Source organism: Garra rufa, chromosome 19 (assembly GCF_049309525.1).
Source record: "Garra rufa chromosome 19, GarRuf1.0, whole genome shotgun sequence".
Lineage (NCBI taxonomy): Eukaryota > Metazoa > Chordata > Actinopteri > Cypriniformes > Cyprinidae > Garra > Garra rufa.
This window is the reverse complement of record NC_133379.1, coordinates 30,628,618-30,643,652: the sequence shown is the minus strand read 5'-3', so window position 1 is coordinate 30,643,652 and position 15,035 is coordinate 30,628,618. Positions and strand designations below refer to the sequence as shown.

Here is a 15,035-nt window from a genome sequence, read left to right as displayed (position 1 = left end):
CTCAATCGCTTTCATTTACTTCCTTTCTTCTAGCTTACTTTTACAGTCTCTTATACTCTTACTTTTGCACTCCTGTTCTCCTGCCCCTGCTCTTTTTGTCGCTCAATCTTTTATTAAGAAGCAGCTGATTTGCTGTTAAATCAACGGTAATCAGCGGCCCTGTAATTGCAGATTCGTCTTTCACAGCCGAAGCCGACCCCTTCTTAAAACGCAAATCATTTCCTCTCCAGCACGGTCGGATGTAGAAAAAGAGAGCCTTTCACATACAGTATAAACCCACTGGCGTTTTCACAAGCCTTTTCAACAGAGTGCTTGAGATTTTAACTACTAGAAAAGACTATAACAGTGAATAATCCACTGCCAAAATGGCGTCAAACATCAACACCTGCTTCTTGCTCTGCAGCTGCCCACACCTGGAGGTCTATAACATGTGCTCCTGCGCTCATTATTTAATTCAGCAAGGCTGTCGGCACTCTTATAGACCTTTGTGCGACTGACGACAGGGAGCTCATGATTGGGACTCATTTTATTCGTCATTGTCTCAGTTAGACCTGACAGAGGGTTTTGAAATTGTATAATCAGCTGTAAAACCTGGCAGCCGTCCAATATGAAGAACCACAGGGTACTATTGTGATTCATACTCAGGTTCAGTATTGTTAGGTGAACTACAACAGGAGAAAAAGTGTGCAAAAATCACTGCCATGTTGCTAGGATGCTGATCAGGGCGCTGTTAACTTGTTACTATGTGGATGCGAGGGTTTTCTAGCTGGTTGACTAAGAAACCAAATCAAAAGAGTCTGCTAACAAGTCTTCAAGACATTCTGGCTCCTAGGTATGACTACCATTGCTCCCGTTTAAACATGTTCTATTACTGTCAATAGAACAGTAATAGAACTCCTCTCCTCAAGCTGTCTGTAGCACAAACAGTGTGAGATTAGTTAAATATAATGTACTAATAATCTTCATGGAACATGATCTTAATATCCTAATGATTTTTGGCATCGATAAAAATCGATAATTTTGACCCATGCAATATATTGTTGGTTATTGCTACAAACTATGTACTTTATATTGGTATGTATATATTTTAACATATATTTTATTTATTATTACTATTATTATATATTATACAAATATACACACACTACCAGTCAAAAGTTTTTGAACAGTAACATTTTTAATGTTTTTTACAGGATTCTGTTCTGCTCACCAAGCCTGCATTTATTTGATACAGAGTACAGCAAAAACGTTAACATTTTGAAATATTTTTTACTATTTAAAAGAACAGTTTTCTATTAAAATATATTTTAAAATGTAATTTATTCCTGCGATTTAAAAGCTAAATTTTTAGCATCATTACTCCAGTTACATAATCCTTCAGAAATCATTCTAATATTCTGTTTTCCTGCTCAAAACAATTGATTATTATTATTATGTTGAAAACAGAGTAGTGTTTTTTTTGTTTTGTTTTTTGATGAATAGAAAGTTCAGAAGATCAGCATTTATCTGAAATATAAATTTTTGTAACATTATAAATGTCTTTATCATCAATTTTATAAAAATTATACTGACTCTAAACTTTTGTATGGTATAGTGTATAATGTTACAAAAGCTTTTATTTCTAATCTTTGGATCTTTCTAATCATCAAAGAATCACAAAAATACATACTCAACTGTTTTAAATAATGATGATAATAATAATAATAATAATAATATTAAATATTTCCTGAACATCAAATCAGCAGATTAAAATGATTTCTGAAGGATCATGTGACACTGAAGACTGGAATGATGCTGGAAATGTAGCTTTGATCACAGGAATAAATTACATTTTAAAATATATTCAAATAGAAAACAGTTATTTTAAATAGTAAAAATATTTCTAAATTTTACTGTTTTTCTGTACTTTGGATCAAAAAATTGCATAAAATAATTTTTATATAAAATAAGTGAACACTAAGTAAAAACAACAGTATTTTATTAGTGATATGCTATTTACAAATGCAAATAATATTAGATTCTATTTACACTGTAAAAATAGCAGCATTTTCTTTGCAGTAAGTGTAAATAGTAGATGCTGTTTATACAGTCATGGCCAAAAGTTTTGAGAATGACAAATATTAGTTTTCACAAAGTTTGCTGCTAAACTGCTTTTAGATCTTTGTTTCAGTTGTTTCTGTGATGTACTGAAATATAATTACAAGCACTTCATACATTTCAAAGGCTTTTATCGACCCTTCTTTTTCAGGACCTCTGCAATTCGACTGGGCATGCTGACTGATAGCAACCCATTCTTTCATAATCACTTCTTGGAGTTTGTCAGAATTAGTGGGTTTTTGTTTGTCAACCCGCCTCTTGCGGATTGACCACAAGTTCTCAATGGGATTAAGATCTGGGGAGTTTCCAGGCCATGGACCCAAAATTTCAACGTTTTGGTCCCCGAGCCACTTAGTTTAGTTATCACTTTTGCCTTATGGCACGGTGCTCCATCGTGCTGGAAAATGCATTGTTCTTCACCAAACTGTTGTTGGATTGTTGGAGGAAGTTGCTATTGGTGGGTGTTTTGGTGCCATGAATAAAAGAATGGTACCAAAACACCCTCCCTACACATACTCCTACACTGAAAAAAATGATTCTGACCCCTTGTAAATGTTACATGTTTTTATCTGGTTAATTTCACTGATTTTAATGTGTTATTTAATCTTACTTATTTTTTATTATTAATTTTCAAATTCACTGCCCTTGTGTAAAACAAGTTAATTTCATTCAATTAAAAGTAATTAGAAAAAAATATGTTTAATTTAATTTCCATATACTGTCCGGTCTGCACATGCGCCAAGGCAGGGGGATTGAACGTGATGCACTCGTTTGAATGCTGCATCCCCCTACTGGAAAATCCAGTTAGACCAGCTCAAGATGTGTTTTGGAACATGGTAGCTGGCAGAGGTGGGACCAAGTATTTCTATTCAAGTCACAATTTAAAGCCCAAGTCCTCAAAGAGTTAAAGGTAATGAGATAATTAAGTGACTAATTAAATGATGATTGTGCATTAGCGATAAACACCTGCTGTTATCAAGAATTACAGAGGATCAAATGTTGATGTTTTATTGGTTAAAATGATGCTACCATCATGAAGATCAGTGTTTGCTTTAGTTGGGCTCTTGACCCTTTTAGTAATTCAAAGTAAATTGCTTTTAAGCAATTGTTATATTGTTCTGCAGCAAGTTTTTGCATATTACTGAATCAAAAACTTGTAGTAGCAGTCCAGTTAACATATTTTGTTTTTAAATCATGTGAGTGAACATCATGAAATGGTTAATAGACTGACATTCAACTACCAAACAGCTGGAGAAAAAGTCTTATCAAAAATGCCACTGTAATGCTAAAATATTGAGGAGAAGCTAACAGCAGCTCAGGCTTTTAGACTTAAACACTTACCATACCATCCTCAACAGTGGTGACAATTATTCTTCATACTGTAGTGCATGATGGGACTTTTTACTATGGTGTTACCCAGCATGCATTGCAGCATGAAGAATTTAGTTCATTGTCACCATTGTTGAGATTCATATGCTGGTTCTTGATGTCTGCTTTATCTAAATAGCACAAGAGCTGAAGCTATTTGTATGTCCTACATGTAGCAGAATTTTTAATTTTGAACTATCAGAACAAAACTAAAAATTACATGTCAATCTTCACAGAGCTACTCATTCAACACCTAAACACAATAGTAGTTACTCTACATATAATCAGGCCACTACCTGATAACTATCATATTACATTCAAACTCTCTAATCTATAGCACTACATATGATGTTGCAGCAAGAGGTCTAACATAATAAATCAAGGGTCAAGAGCCCAACTAAACCAAACACTGATCTTCATGATGGTAGCATCATCTTAACCAATGAAACATCAACATTTGATCCTCGGCTTTAAATTGTGACTTGAATAGAAAGACTTGGTCCCACCTCTGCCAGCTAGATTTTAAAAAAAATATTGGATTAAAATTAATTTTAATATGTAGAAATTAAACGATTAAATTGATCTGGTTGCACAATTAATTTGAGTAAATTCTACTCAAAATAGTTTAGCTAAAATTATGAATATAATTAATCTGAAATTACTGAAAGAGATTAATAAACTCAATGTATAAAATATAAATACAACCAATTTATAAAATATAAGTAAACTCAACTTATAAAATATAAATTCACTCAACTTAAAAAATATATCTGGATTTAGATAAATTTATTTCGTGCAACCCCTTGACGTAATAAAATTATGTAAATTCAACATAACATTTTTTTCAGTGTATACTTGATACAAATTTTATTATTAAATACCCGCGAGACATTTTATTTCCATTTTTGAAACATTTCCTTTATTTTTATTACAAATAAATGTCTTTTCAATCTAATATGTGATGGGACAAAAGATAACAATGAGTTCGGCAAAAGGCGGATTCGAACTCAGGTCACTCGCATCATAAGAAACCGCCTTACGTTTTACACCTTATGCCACTAAGCCTTTTGTGTAACGTGAACCTTTTGTAATGTTGCAGACACAGAACCCTGTATGGGCTACTCACCTGTATGGTAACGATGCGTGGCAGGGGCTGACGTGTGTTTGCCCCACCTTCTATAGCGATGCCCAGAGTACTGGCGCTTTTTGCCACTCTCACTAGAGTGGACGTGGGCTCCAACAGACCCGGCTGCAAAGTAGATTTACAGAGAGATTAGAGGCAGAATGGGAAAGATGGGAAGAGGAGGAGAGAGAAAAGAGAGACAGGAGAGTAGCAAATCAAAGAGAGGGAGAGAGAATGAAAGGGAACAGAGATAGGAAGCAAAGAGACATTTGGCTTTGATGATGCACATTGCTTTGTGTCTGACGGACGAAAATAGGGCCACAGGAAGTGGCTTACGCCCAACCACAGTGTCCTTAGATAGCACTATTAGTTCACTCTGTGAGAACAACAACACAGCTCATGTGTATAAGAAAGCCGGGAAGCAAATAGCTAAAGGACGGCCAAAAGGAAGACGGACGTGTCTTGATTCAGCACACTGAGATTGGTTTTTCAGAGAGCAGTTGGATCAGTGATATGAGATGCGATGAAGTGGACGAGTAAAAACAGAAAAACTAAAGGAAATGAATGTACCAAAAGAAGAAAAGTGAAAATTAATTGTTCAAAGTCAAGCACGCTCAGTCACAGGGAGGGGCGGGGGGACAGATTTGTGCGACTGCACTCTTCTGTCAACACTCTTTCACTCTTATTCACACTTTTAACACCAACCCTCTGTCACTGTCATTAACTCTCACACATCCATCTCTCTCTCTTTCTCGGTCTCACCGGTTTGGCAGATGTTTCTCCTCCTCCTCCACGCCCATCCCGTGGGGCTCTGGTGCGGGTGGGACGTGGGCTGCTATCTTTACTGAGACGTCCAGATTCGGCAATGTCCACACCGCTGTCCTCACTAAGAGTCTGTCCGCTGTCTGACAGCTGGGATAATGTCCCTCCTACAAGAAGACAGTGACAATAAGTACATTCAGATGCAATTAGAATCGAGTGTAGTGGGTTTTTGTGTTTTGTGAGGTACAGTCTCCACCTGGTTTTCCAAAAATTCTTGACATGTTACGTTTATTTGCATTCATCTTCGGAACACAAATTAAGATTTTTTGGATAAAATCTGAGAGCTTTCTGACCCTGCATAGAGAGCAATGCAACTGACACGTTCAAGGCCCAGAAAGGTAATAAGAAAATCGTTAGAATAGTCCATGTGACATTAGTGGTTCAATCCTAATTTTATGAAGCTACGAGAATAAAACAAAAATAACGACTTTATTTAATTTCTTTTATAACAATTTCTTAGTTTTCCATGTCAGTCTTTGATAGCAGAGACATGGAAGAGAAGAAATTGTTGAATTCCTTGTAGCTTTATAACATTACGGTTGAACCACTGATGTCACTATTATAATGGACTATTTTAATGATGTCTTTACTACCTTTCTGGGTCTTGAACATGTCAGTTGCATTACTTGGATTTCATAAAAAAAATCTTAATTGTGTTCCAAAGATGAACGAAGGTTTGGAATGACATAATGGTAGGTAATAATGACAGAATTTTCATTTTTGAAACTAACCCTCTAAAGGCACAATGACACAATTGGATTATCTAGCTGAGTCACAGATTATCATTATCTAACTGCGTTAGTCTTACTTTGCAAATACTAGACTTAATTCTAGGAAAAAAAAACAGTTTTGCTTAGATTTTTGGTCTGGATGAGTCAGCTCTAGTTAGTGAAAGTCACCACCAGTCTACAGAGTTTTTGCTCTAGGCTATCATTCCATATCATCAGATGATTTCAAACCTGTTTATTATTTTAATCTTATTTAAGAACAAATACCCTTTGCCCAAAATATGCCTCTTTTCATACTATATACATTAGTAGGTGAAAAGCAATAAATGAGCCTGGTATGTCCGAATAATAGTAATCATAAAACAAGCACCCTGATGGCCTCCTACTTCTTGCAAGATACTGAAGTGTGCATTTGATGGACAGTTTACTATCCCATGAGTCCATGGAAAAAGATTTGTGAATGGCTGAGAAGCAATGTAACTGACACTGTAGGTCCCATGACAGTGGCAACATGGTGGATGCAGTATGTCTGAATTTCATTCATACTAACATTCATACTATACGGAACATCCTTAAAGGGATAGTGCATCCAAAAAATAAAAATTCTGCCATTAATTACTCACCCTCCCTCATACAAAAGTATTCTTGTAGCTCATAATATTACGGTAGTCCTTACTACCTTTCTGGCCCCTGAACATGTTAGTTGTGTTGCTGTCTATGCAGGGTCAGAAAGCTCTTGAATTTCATCAAAAGTATTTTAATTTGTGTTCTGAAGGTGAATGAAGATCTTACAGGTTTGGAATGACATGAGAGTGAGTAATTTATTACAGAATTTTCATTTTTTGGGTGAATTATCACTTTAATGGTCACAAAGAAAGTTCTAAATCAAATGTAGTACCTACTATACAGTATGCCGTTCTGTACTCACTGTACCATTAACTAGATTTTAAAAGTCAAGTAGTGCATTCCAGTATTATTTTGATTTCAGTTGGACTAAATGCTTTAAATGACATTTTAGAAAGACTATTATTGATTTAGACTAAAACTGAACTGTTGTAGTGCATGTAAACACAGATAGATAGACAGTTCAGGTGTATTTTTTACATGCGGATTGTTAACAATTGTAAAAACCACAAAAATTGCTTGTTTTTTAAGAACTAGATATTATAAACTTTTGAAGTGGGTCTTTTTGGTATATTCAGGTATTATATGTGACCCTTGACCACAAAACCATAAGGGTAAATTTTCTATAATTGAAATTTATACATCATCTGAAGCTGAATAAATAGGCTGAATAAATAAGGGTGAAAAAAAAAAAAAATTGAGAAAATCGCCTTTAAAGTTGTCCAAATGAAACTCTTAGCAATGCATATTACTAATCAAAAATTAAATTTTTATATATTTAAAGTAGTACATTTACAAAATATCTTCATGGAACATGATTTTTACTTAATATCCTAATGATTTTAGGTAAAATTGATCATTTTGAGCCATACAATGTATTTTTGGCTATTGCTACAAATATACCCCTGGAACTTAAGACTGGTTTTGTGGTCCAGGGTCACATATGGTCTTGTTGATTATATGTAAACATCTGTTATGTAAAATAGCTCATTCAGGACAGCACCAAAAACAATTATATTTTATTATTTATTATTGATATTTTATTATCTGTTATTGTCAAAACATTTCACAGATTCTACCAGATGTATTTTAAACTATGACTGCAATTGTGATTATTTTCATGTTTACAATTCATGTAATTTTTTTCAAATCATAAGTAACTGAAAATGGTTATTTCGTCCATGGAACACACTCAAAAAAAGATTGCATTTTAATACCTGGCTGAACTAATTCTTTTAAAATGACCATTTTTCCTGTTGAACATTGAGGATAATGACATTTCAGCCATTAAATGGCTGAAATTAACCAGACTGGATAGAAATAGACAGCTGGTTAATGATATATTAAATATCTGCAGCTGCTCACAATGCATCAAATCCGAATAGTCTCACCTCGCGCCTGTGGCAGCGGCCGCACCTCGTTCACATCAGGCTCTCCGTTGGGCCTGTGCACCTCCACCATCACAAAATGCTGATTGGATGCTGGGGAAGAAGGGGCGGGCTTATCTGGGCAAGGTGGCGGAGGAGGAGGAGGAGGCGGCGGCCCAGGTGGCGCAGGTACATTAGGGGCGGGTGGAGGAATCGGAGATGAAGACTGAACAGCAGGCTTCACCTTACTAGGAGACTGGACCCGGGGAAACGGTCCGATAGGATGCTGGCTTACAACTGCGAGCTGAGGCACTGGGACGTCTATCTTGAAGGTGTCAGGAGGAGATGTGTGAGGTTTGGGTGCTTTAGTGTGTTTGGGTTCTTTGGTTTGGGAACGAGAAGGGGCGGTGAAGTAGAGGCCTGATTGGGAAGAACTGGAAGAGGCACGTTTGCTAAGCGTGGCTTTTCGACTAGGCCGGCGCTGGAGCCCTGGGGGAGGAGGAGGTTTAAAGGAAGGAGGGGAATCTGAGGTGGAATGAACCTCATCCTAGGATGAAAGGGGAGAGCGTTAGTGATCAATAGAGAGATCGATAAAACATTCCGCATTCTATAACACAATCGTCGCAGCTTTTAATGCAATATTCTTGTACACCATCCACACCCATACATTAAAACATTCGACAGTTACCCACAAATAATTACTTTGAGGACGACAATCAGTTCATTCAGACCAAGAGGCAAAGCAAAAAACAAAACCAAAAAAACAGGAAATGAACAAACTAAGGCTGAACGGGGTGAGCAGAAGCCAGATGAATGAAGTGTCAGTGCCGTCAGAAAGCAATCAAACCGAAATGCGAGTCGCCTGCGTGCTTTTTTTCTTTTTTATCTGGGCCTGAACGTTCTCTAGAAACTTTACTTTCACACGCTCCAGACTCGCGCTTGTGGAAGCGCCTGATAGAGCTGTGTTGGTGCTTGATGGGGTTTCATCAGATTACCAACAGAAAACTCTCTGAGAAAGACCCCAATCTTCCTCGGCCATCTCTCTCACAACGGGCAGCCGTCAGCGACAGTGTCATCATCTCGTCTATTTCTCTCTTTCACTCCTTCCGTCAAACAACCATCAGCTGTCGGAGTAGCCGAGCCTTTACAACCGTCTGAGATAGAGCTGGGCGGCATGACAGTATAAAATATGTCAACAGTAGAGATTTTTCTATACTGTGGTACTGTGGATATATTCTCATCAATTTGCAGGACTGCTTAGCATTTGTTATCTTTACATGACAGCGACAAGAAAAATGGAGTGACTAAAGGATTAATCATTCTGGGGCACACGAGGCACAGTTTAGCAACATCAGCTTGCCGCATTAATACAGAAGACAGTCAAAAGTGTGTGTTGGCTATTCTACAATTTTTTTATAATGTTAATTTTGAAAGTTGACATTTCCTGATAATTTACTCAGCCCCATGTCACCAAAGATGTTCATGTCTTTTTTCTTCAGTCGAAAATAAACTAAGGATTTTGAGAGAAACATTCCAGGATTTGTCTCCATATAGTGGACTTTAATGGGAGCCAAGGGGTTGAAGCTCTAAATTGCAGTTTCATTGCAGCTTCAAAGGGTTCTACACAATCCCAGCTGAGGAATAAGGGTCTTATCTAGTGAAACGATCTGTCATTTTCTAAAAAAAATGCTTATCTTGCACTAGATCAACTTCACGCATTATGTAGTCATGTTGGAAAGATATAATAGTTGGAAGTACTGTCCCAGTGTTTACGAACATGCAAAGAAAGTGAAATGACCTTTATAAAAAAGCTAAAACAACAATGTTGAGTAATTTTGAAGTTGGAGGAGAAAACATTTTTCAATCAGAGTACACAGATGAAGAACTAAACGTGTGTGACCTTTCCAATGTGATCATGTAATGTGTGAAGTTGTAGACACAAGACAGCATTTGTTGATAAAAAAAAGTATGTGCAAGATTTGTGTTTTAAAATATAACTTTTTTATTTTACTTTTTTTTTTAGAAAATGGCAGATTTTTTCACTAGATAAGACTATTATTCTTTACTGGGATCATGTAGAACCCTTTGAAACTAAAATGTGGATCTTCAACCTGCTGGCTTTTATTGAAGTCCACTATATGGAGAAAAATCCTGGAATGTTTTCCTTAAAAACCTTAATTGATTTTCGATTAAATAAAGTAAGACATGAACATACTGGATGACATGGGGGTGAATAAATTATCAGGATTTTTTTATTCTGGAAGTGAGTTAATCCTTTAACTAAAACAACTAAAAAACATTTTGTCGTCAAAAAAAAAAAAAAAAAAAAAAAAAAAAAAAAATCCATTATTATGGAATATAATATGGAATAAAATAAAATATTAGGTTATTATGTGAAAAACCAAATGAACAAATAGAAAAAATACTCAATATATAAAACAAACTAAAATAAAACTGGAACCAAATCAATAAACAATATATTAAAGCTAAAAATACTAAAAAACTAAAAATATAAACATGAAAAATATAAGAATTAAAGCTAATTTTAAATATTCTAAGAGCATGTAAAGAATATTAAAATCACAATTGTTGGTGTCAATTAAAACAAGAGACTGATCTAATGAAGTCAAGTAATATTTATTTGTACAATGCATTAAATATATATTAATATATATAATTAAAATTCATTAAAATAAATGATCTCATTAGATTATATTCTCTTTTCATGTAACATTTCCAGAATTAAAGGGGACCTACAGACCTACAGTGAGATCAAAATTTTACACCCCCCTTCTTTTTTTTGCCAAAAAAGAGGGATCATACAAAATGCATGTTATTGTTTTATTGGTACTGACCTGAATAAGATATTTCACATAAAAGATGTTTACATATAGTCCACAAGAGAAAATAACAGAATTTATAAAAAGGGACCCCGTTCAAAAATTTACATCCCCATAATACCTAATACTAGGGCTGGGCAATTTGGCTTAGAATCAAAATCTCGATTAATTGAACATTTTAACCCGATTACGATTAATGAACGATTATTTTATTTATTAATAAAATTATATTTAATTATATTTATATAATATTTATTTTTTTGCCCTCATAGTTCACTGACAAGTTTTGTACAGTAAATATGCTCACATATTACAAGCGAGAGATTTTTGGATGAAGGGTGCATTACTTGATTTTAAAATAATTGAAGGAAACACACTATCTACTATCTATGATTATTAATTGAACATCAGTGTTGAACAACTGAAATTAAAGCAAGCATTGCTTAAAACGAAAAGTCACATTTTTCTTAAATTAGTGAAAATAAATAACTTGCACTATTGGAAACAAAATAAATAATTTTCAATGTTTTTCATATTAAAAGTAGAAAATAAGCAGTATCTCCTCTAAATAAAATTACCCTTGTATATCCTGTAAATACTTTTTACTGTATAAATACTGTTTAAGCTCTCCATCGACATGTCGGCGGAATAACGGAACGGAGCGCTTGTGTTTTTTAAAGGGAAAGTAATTGAAATAATCTTCCTGGAAAAATTTTAACGATTATAGGTTCTGAATGTCGATTTCGATTATTTTTCGATTAATCGCCCAGCCCTACCTAATACTGTGTTGTTACCTGAATGATCCACAGCTGTGTTTTTTTTTTGTTATAGTTGTTCCTGAGTCTTTGAGTTGAGTCTTATTTATCCCGACCAGTTAAACTGCCTGCTGTTCTTCAAAAAATCCTTCTGTTCCCACAAATTCTTTGGTTTTCCTGCACTGTTGTGTATTTGAACCCATTCCAACAATGACTGAATGATTTTTTGAGATCCGTCTTTTCACACTGAGGACAACTGAGGGACTCATATGTAACTATTACAAAAGGTTCAAATGCTCACTGATGCTTCAGAAAAAGAAACGCAGTGCATTAAGAGAGTTTTGAAAGGGGTATTTTTTATAAATCCAACTAGTATTTTCTCTTGTGAAACATATGTAAACATCTTTTTACAAGCTATAAAAAATATCTGTGGGGTATTTTGCGCTAAAACTTCAGAGACTTATTTTACATCTCGTAAAAAAGCTGCATGATAGGTCACCTTTAAAATAATTCCACATGAATTACAGATGTTTTTATACAAAAATATGTTTCCTGTGACAACATTTTAGTCATGCCACCCAGCCCTATGTTGAGTTTTTATAACTGGGTTTCATTCGAAATTTTCAAGGTGTTCACTACCAGTTCTCATAATGTCCTCTATTCTACACCTCAGCAGATTCAAACTCCCCTTTTTTCTCTGTTCCCCCTCTCTTTTATCTTTCCTGTTCCTCCTCAACCTGAAGGGCTTACCAGAGAGATGTCTGGCAGGGCATTGCTACGCTCGAGAGACTGTTCCCCGTTGTTCTCTGCAACACCATCGTTCTGGGAGAGAGAAAAACAAAAGAGAAAAAATGAGAACAAGAGACTATGAAACAAATGAAAAACACAGCTGTGTGTTTATCCCCTAAACAAAAGTTCAATCCAAATTGCATTTTGTTGAGGGCCCATTTCACAGAGAGGCATCAAAACACAATTGCACTTACAGTCCTACGTTTCAATCTCGCATCCAGTCTCATTTTCCGTCCAACACGCATCTCTCGCGCACAAACACATATCACGCAGAGAGCAAGAGAAGCCCTGATTTGTGTGTTTGGGTGGAATTAGAGGGAGGTGATGTTGTGACGTTGACGGCTGATTGCATTCAGACCTGTGATTCACCTCATTAAAACTCCCCTCCACTAAAACAAAAGCCTCATCAATTCACTTTATTTGCTCACTTACCATTTACAAAAGGAGGCATTTATGGACTAATTTGTTTTATGTGTTTTGCCTCTCATTCTTATAATAATTGTGTTTTTTGCTGCTTATTTGTACAATTTATAATTCACAAATGTACCTTAAAGCCTCATGATACATTTTAAACTATTCACAGCAAAAAAAGTACATAATGCACCGAATGACCGAATGACTCATGAATTTTTAGTGAATTAAAAACAGTGTATTCCAATTCATGAACAAATGAGTCTGATGAGTTGGTTCTTTTAATAAATAGTAAAAAGTGACTCTTAAGAGTCTATTCGTTTAATGAATGGTTGCAAATGATTCCTATAAGATAATTCCTTTAATGAATAGATACAGATGACTCATATGAGCTGGTTCCTTTAATGAATAGTTAGAGATAAATGCAAGTTTACAAAAGGCAAACCTCTTTTTATAGTGCTTGAAAAGGAGATTAAAATGTATATAGATGTGATGTCAAAATATAAAAATAGTAAAGCAATTAAAACAGTTACTATATGCTCCTACTTTAACATTTCCACATAAAAAGGAAATTGTGTAATGGTGTTTACCTGCAAATACATTTTCTGTATTAAAATTGCACTGTACCATCTTATGAAAGTGTGAAGTATGTATAGAATATATTTATTTGTAAACTGATGCTTATGCACCCTCAAAAAATAGTTACAGAGTTGGTTCCTTTAATGAACAGTTACAAATGACTCTTATGAGTCAGTTCTTACAATAAATAGTTTCAGCCCGTGAGGCTGTTCCTTTAATGAACAGTTACATTACTCTTATAAGTCAGTTCTTATATATTTACAAATGACTCGTATGAGACTGTTCCTTTGATAAATATTTACAAATGACTCTTATGAGTTGGTTCCTTTAACGAATAGTTAACAAATGACTCTTATGAGTCAGTTCTTTTAATGAATAGTTACAAATGACTCTTATGAGACTGTACCTTTAATGAACAGTTATAAATGAGTCTTATGAGACTTTTCCATTAATGAACAGTTACAAATAACTCTTATGAGTCAGTTTTCATAATGAATAGTTTTGAGACTGTTTCTTTAATAAATAGTTTCAAATGACTCTTAAGACTTTTCCTTAAATGAACAATTACAAATGACTATTATGAGACTGTTCATTCAATGAATAGTTAAAATTACTCTTATAAGTCAGTTCTTATATATTTACAAATGACTCGTATGAGACGGTTACTTAAATGAATAGTTACAAATGACTCAGTTCTTATAATGAATATTCACACACACAAAAAAGTTAAATAAATCCTTCTCCAAAGTTATTTTTAGTGAAAATCTCTTTGAAAGAAATACAATGCTCACCAATTTATTTGATCAAAACTACAGTAAAATGCAGTAATGTGAAATATTAATACAATTTAAAAAAAACTTTTTTTCTTTTTTTTTTTTACCACAAAGCTGAATTTTCAGCAGCAATTAATCCAGTCTTCAGTGTCACATGATTCTTCAGAAATCTAATATTTTCTTTTATATTTATTATTATCATCCATGTTGAAAACAGTTGTGCGGCTTAATATTTTGGTAGAAACCATGATTTTCAAAATGCATATTTCATGTCACTTGTTAAATAAAATAAATTCAAATATTAAATACCAACGGCAATCTTTTAAATGCAAAAATTAGCCAATGACATTAACCCACTCGCCACCCATACAGCAAATCTGGCTAGACGCAATGTTACGTTTCCTCCTTTCAAACTAAAACAGACAGAACAGCAAACTCAGAAAGACACTGCACTGTGCTGGCTCAGGTCCTCCACCTTCCCACAATCCCTTGTTGTGCTCCACTGGAGCATAAATCAGGACGCTTTCTGCGAGACTTCTTTTTTTTTTCTGGGGGGGCTTATCTGCAGTGACAGCTCTGCATATGGCTGATGAGCTGCGGTACCAGGATGAGAGTCCCAGAGCGAGAGTTTCTTCTGCGGAGCTCTGCGGGGCTGTGGTGTGGGCTGCCGCCGCTGCTGCTTCTTGTAATTACCCGAGCCAGAGCTGGCAAGCTTACAACAACACCGATCCACAGAGGAGGGCCACGAAACAAAGTTTG

General features: G+C 35.0%; 1 protein-coding gene across 1 annotated transcript in view; it reads right to left on the bottom strand.

Moving 5' to 3' along the window:
• Positions 1-15,035, bottom strand: part of whrna (whirlin a) — a 144,958-nt gene that overhangs the window by 6,357 nt on the left and 123,566 nt on the right. Inside the window, exons 8-11 of the mRNA XM_073825192.1 lie at positions 12,475-12,546; positions 8,154-8,676; positions 5,351-5,517; positions 4,592-4,714 (exon numbers count right to left, since the gene is read on the bottom strand). Coding sequence (XP_073681293.1) covers positions 4,592-4,714; positions 5,351-5,517; positions 8,154-8,676; positions 12,475-12,546 — 885 coding nt within the window. The remainder of the gene's footprint in view (positions 1-4,591; positions 4,715-5,350; positions 5,518-8,153; positions 8,677-12,474; positions 12,547-15,035) is intronic.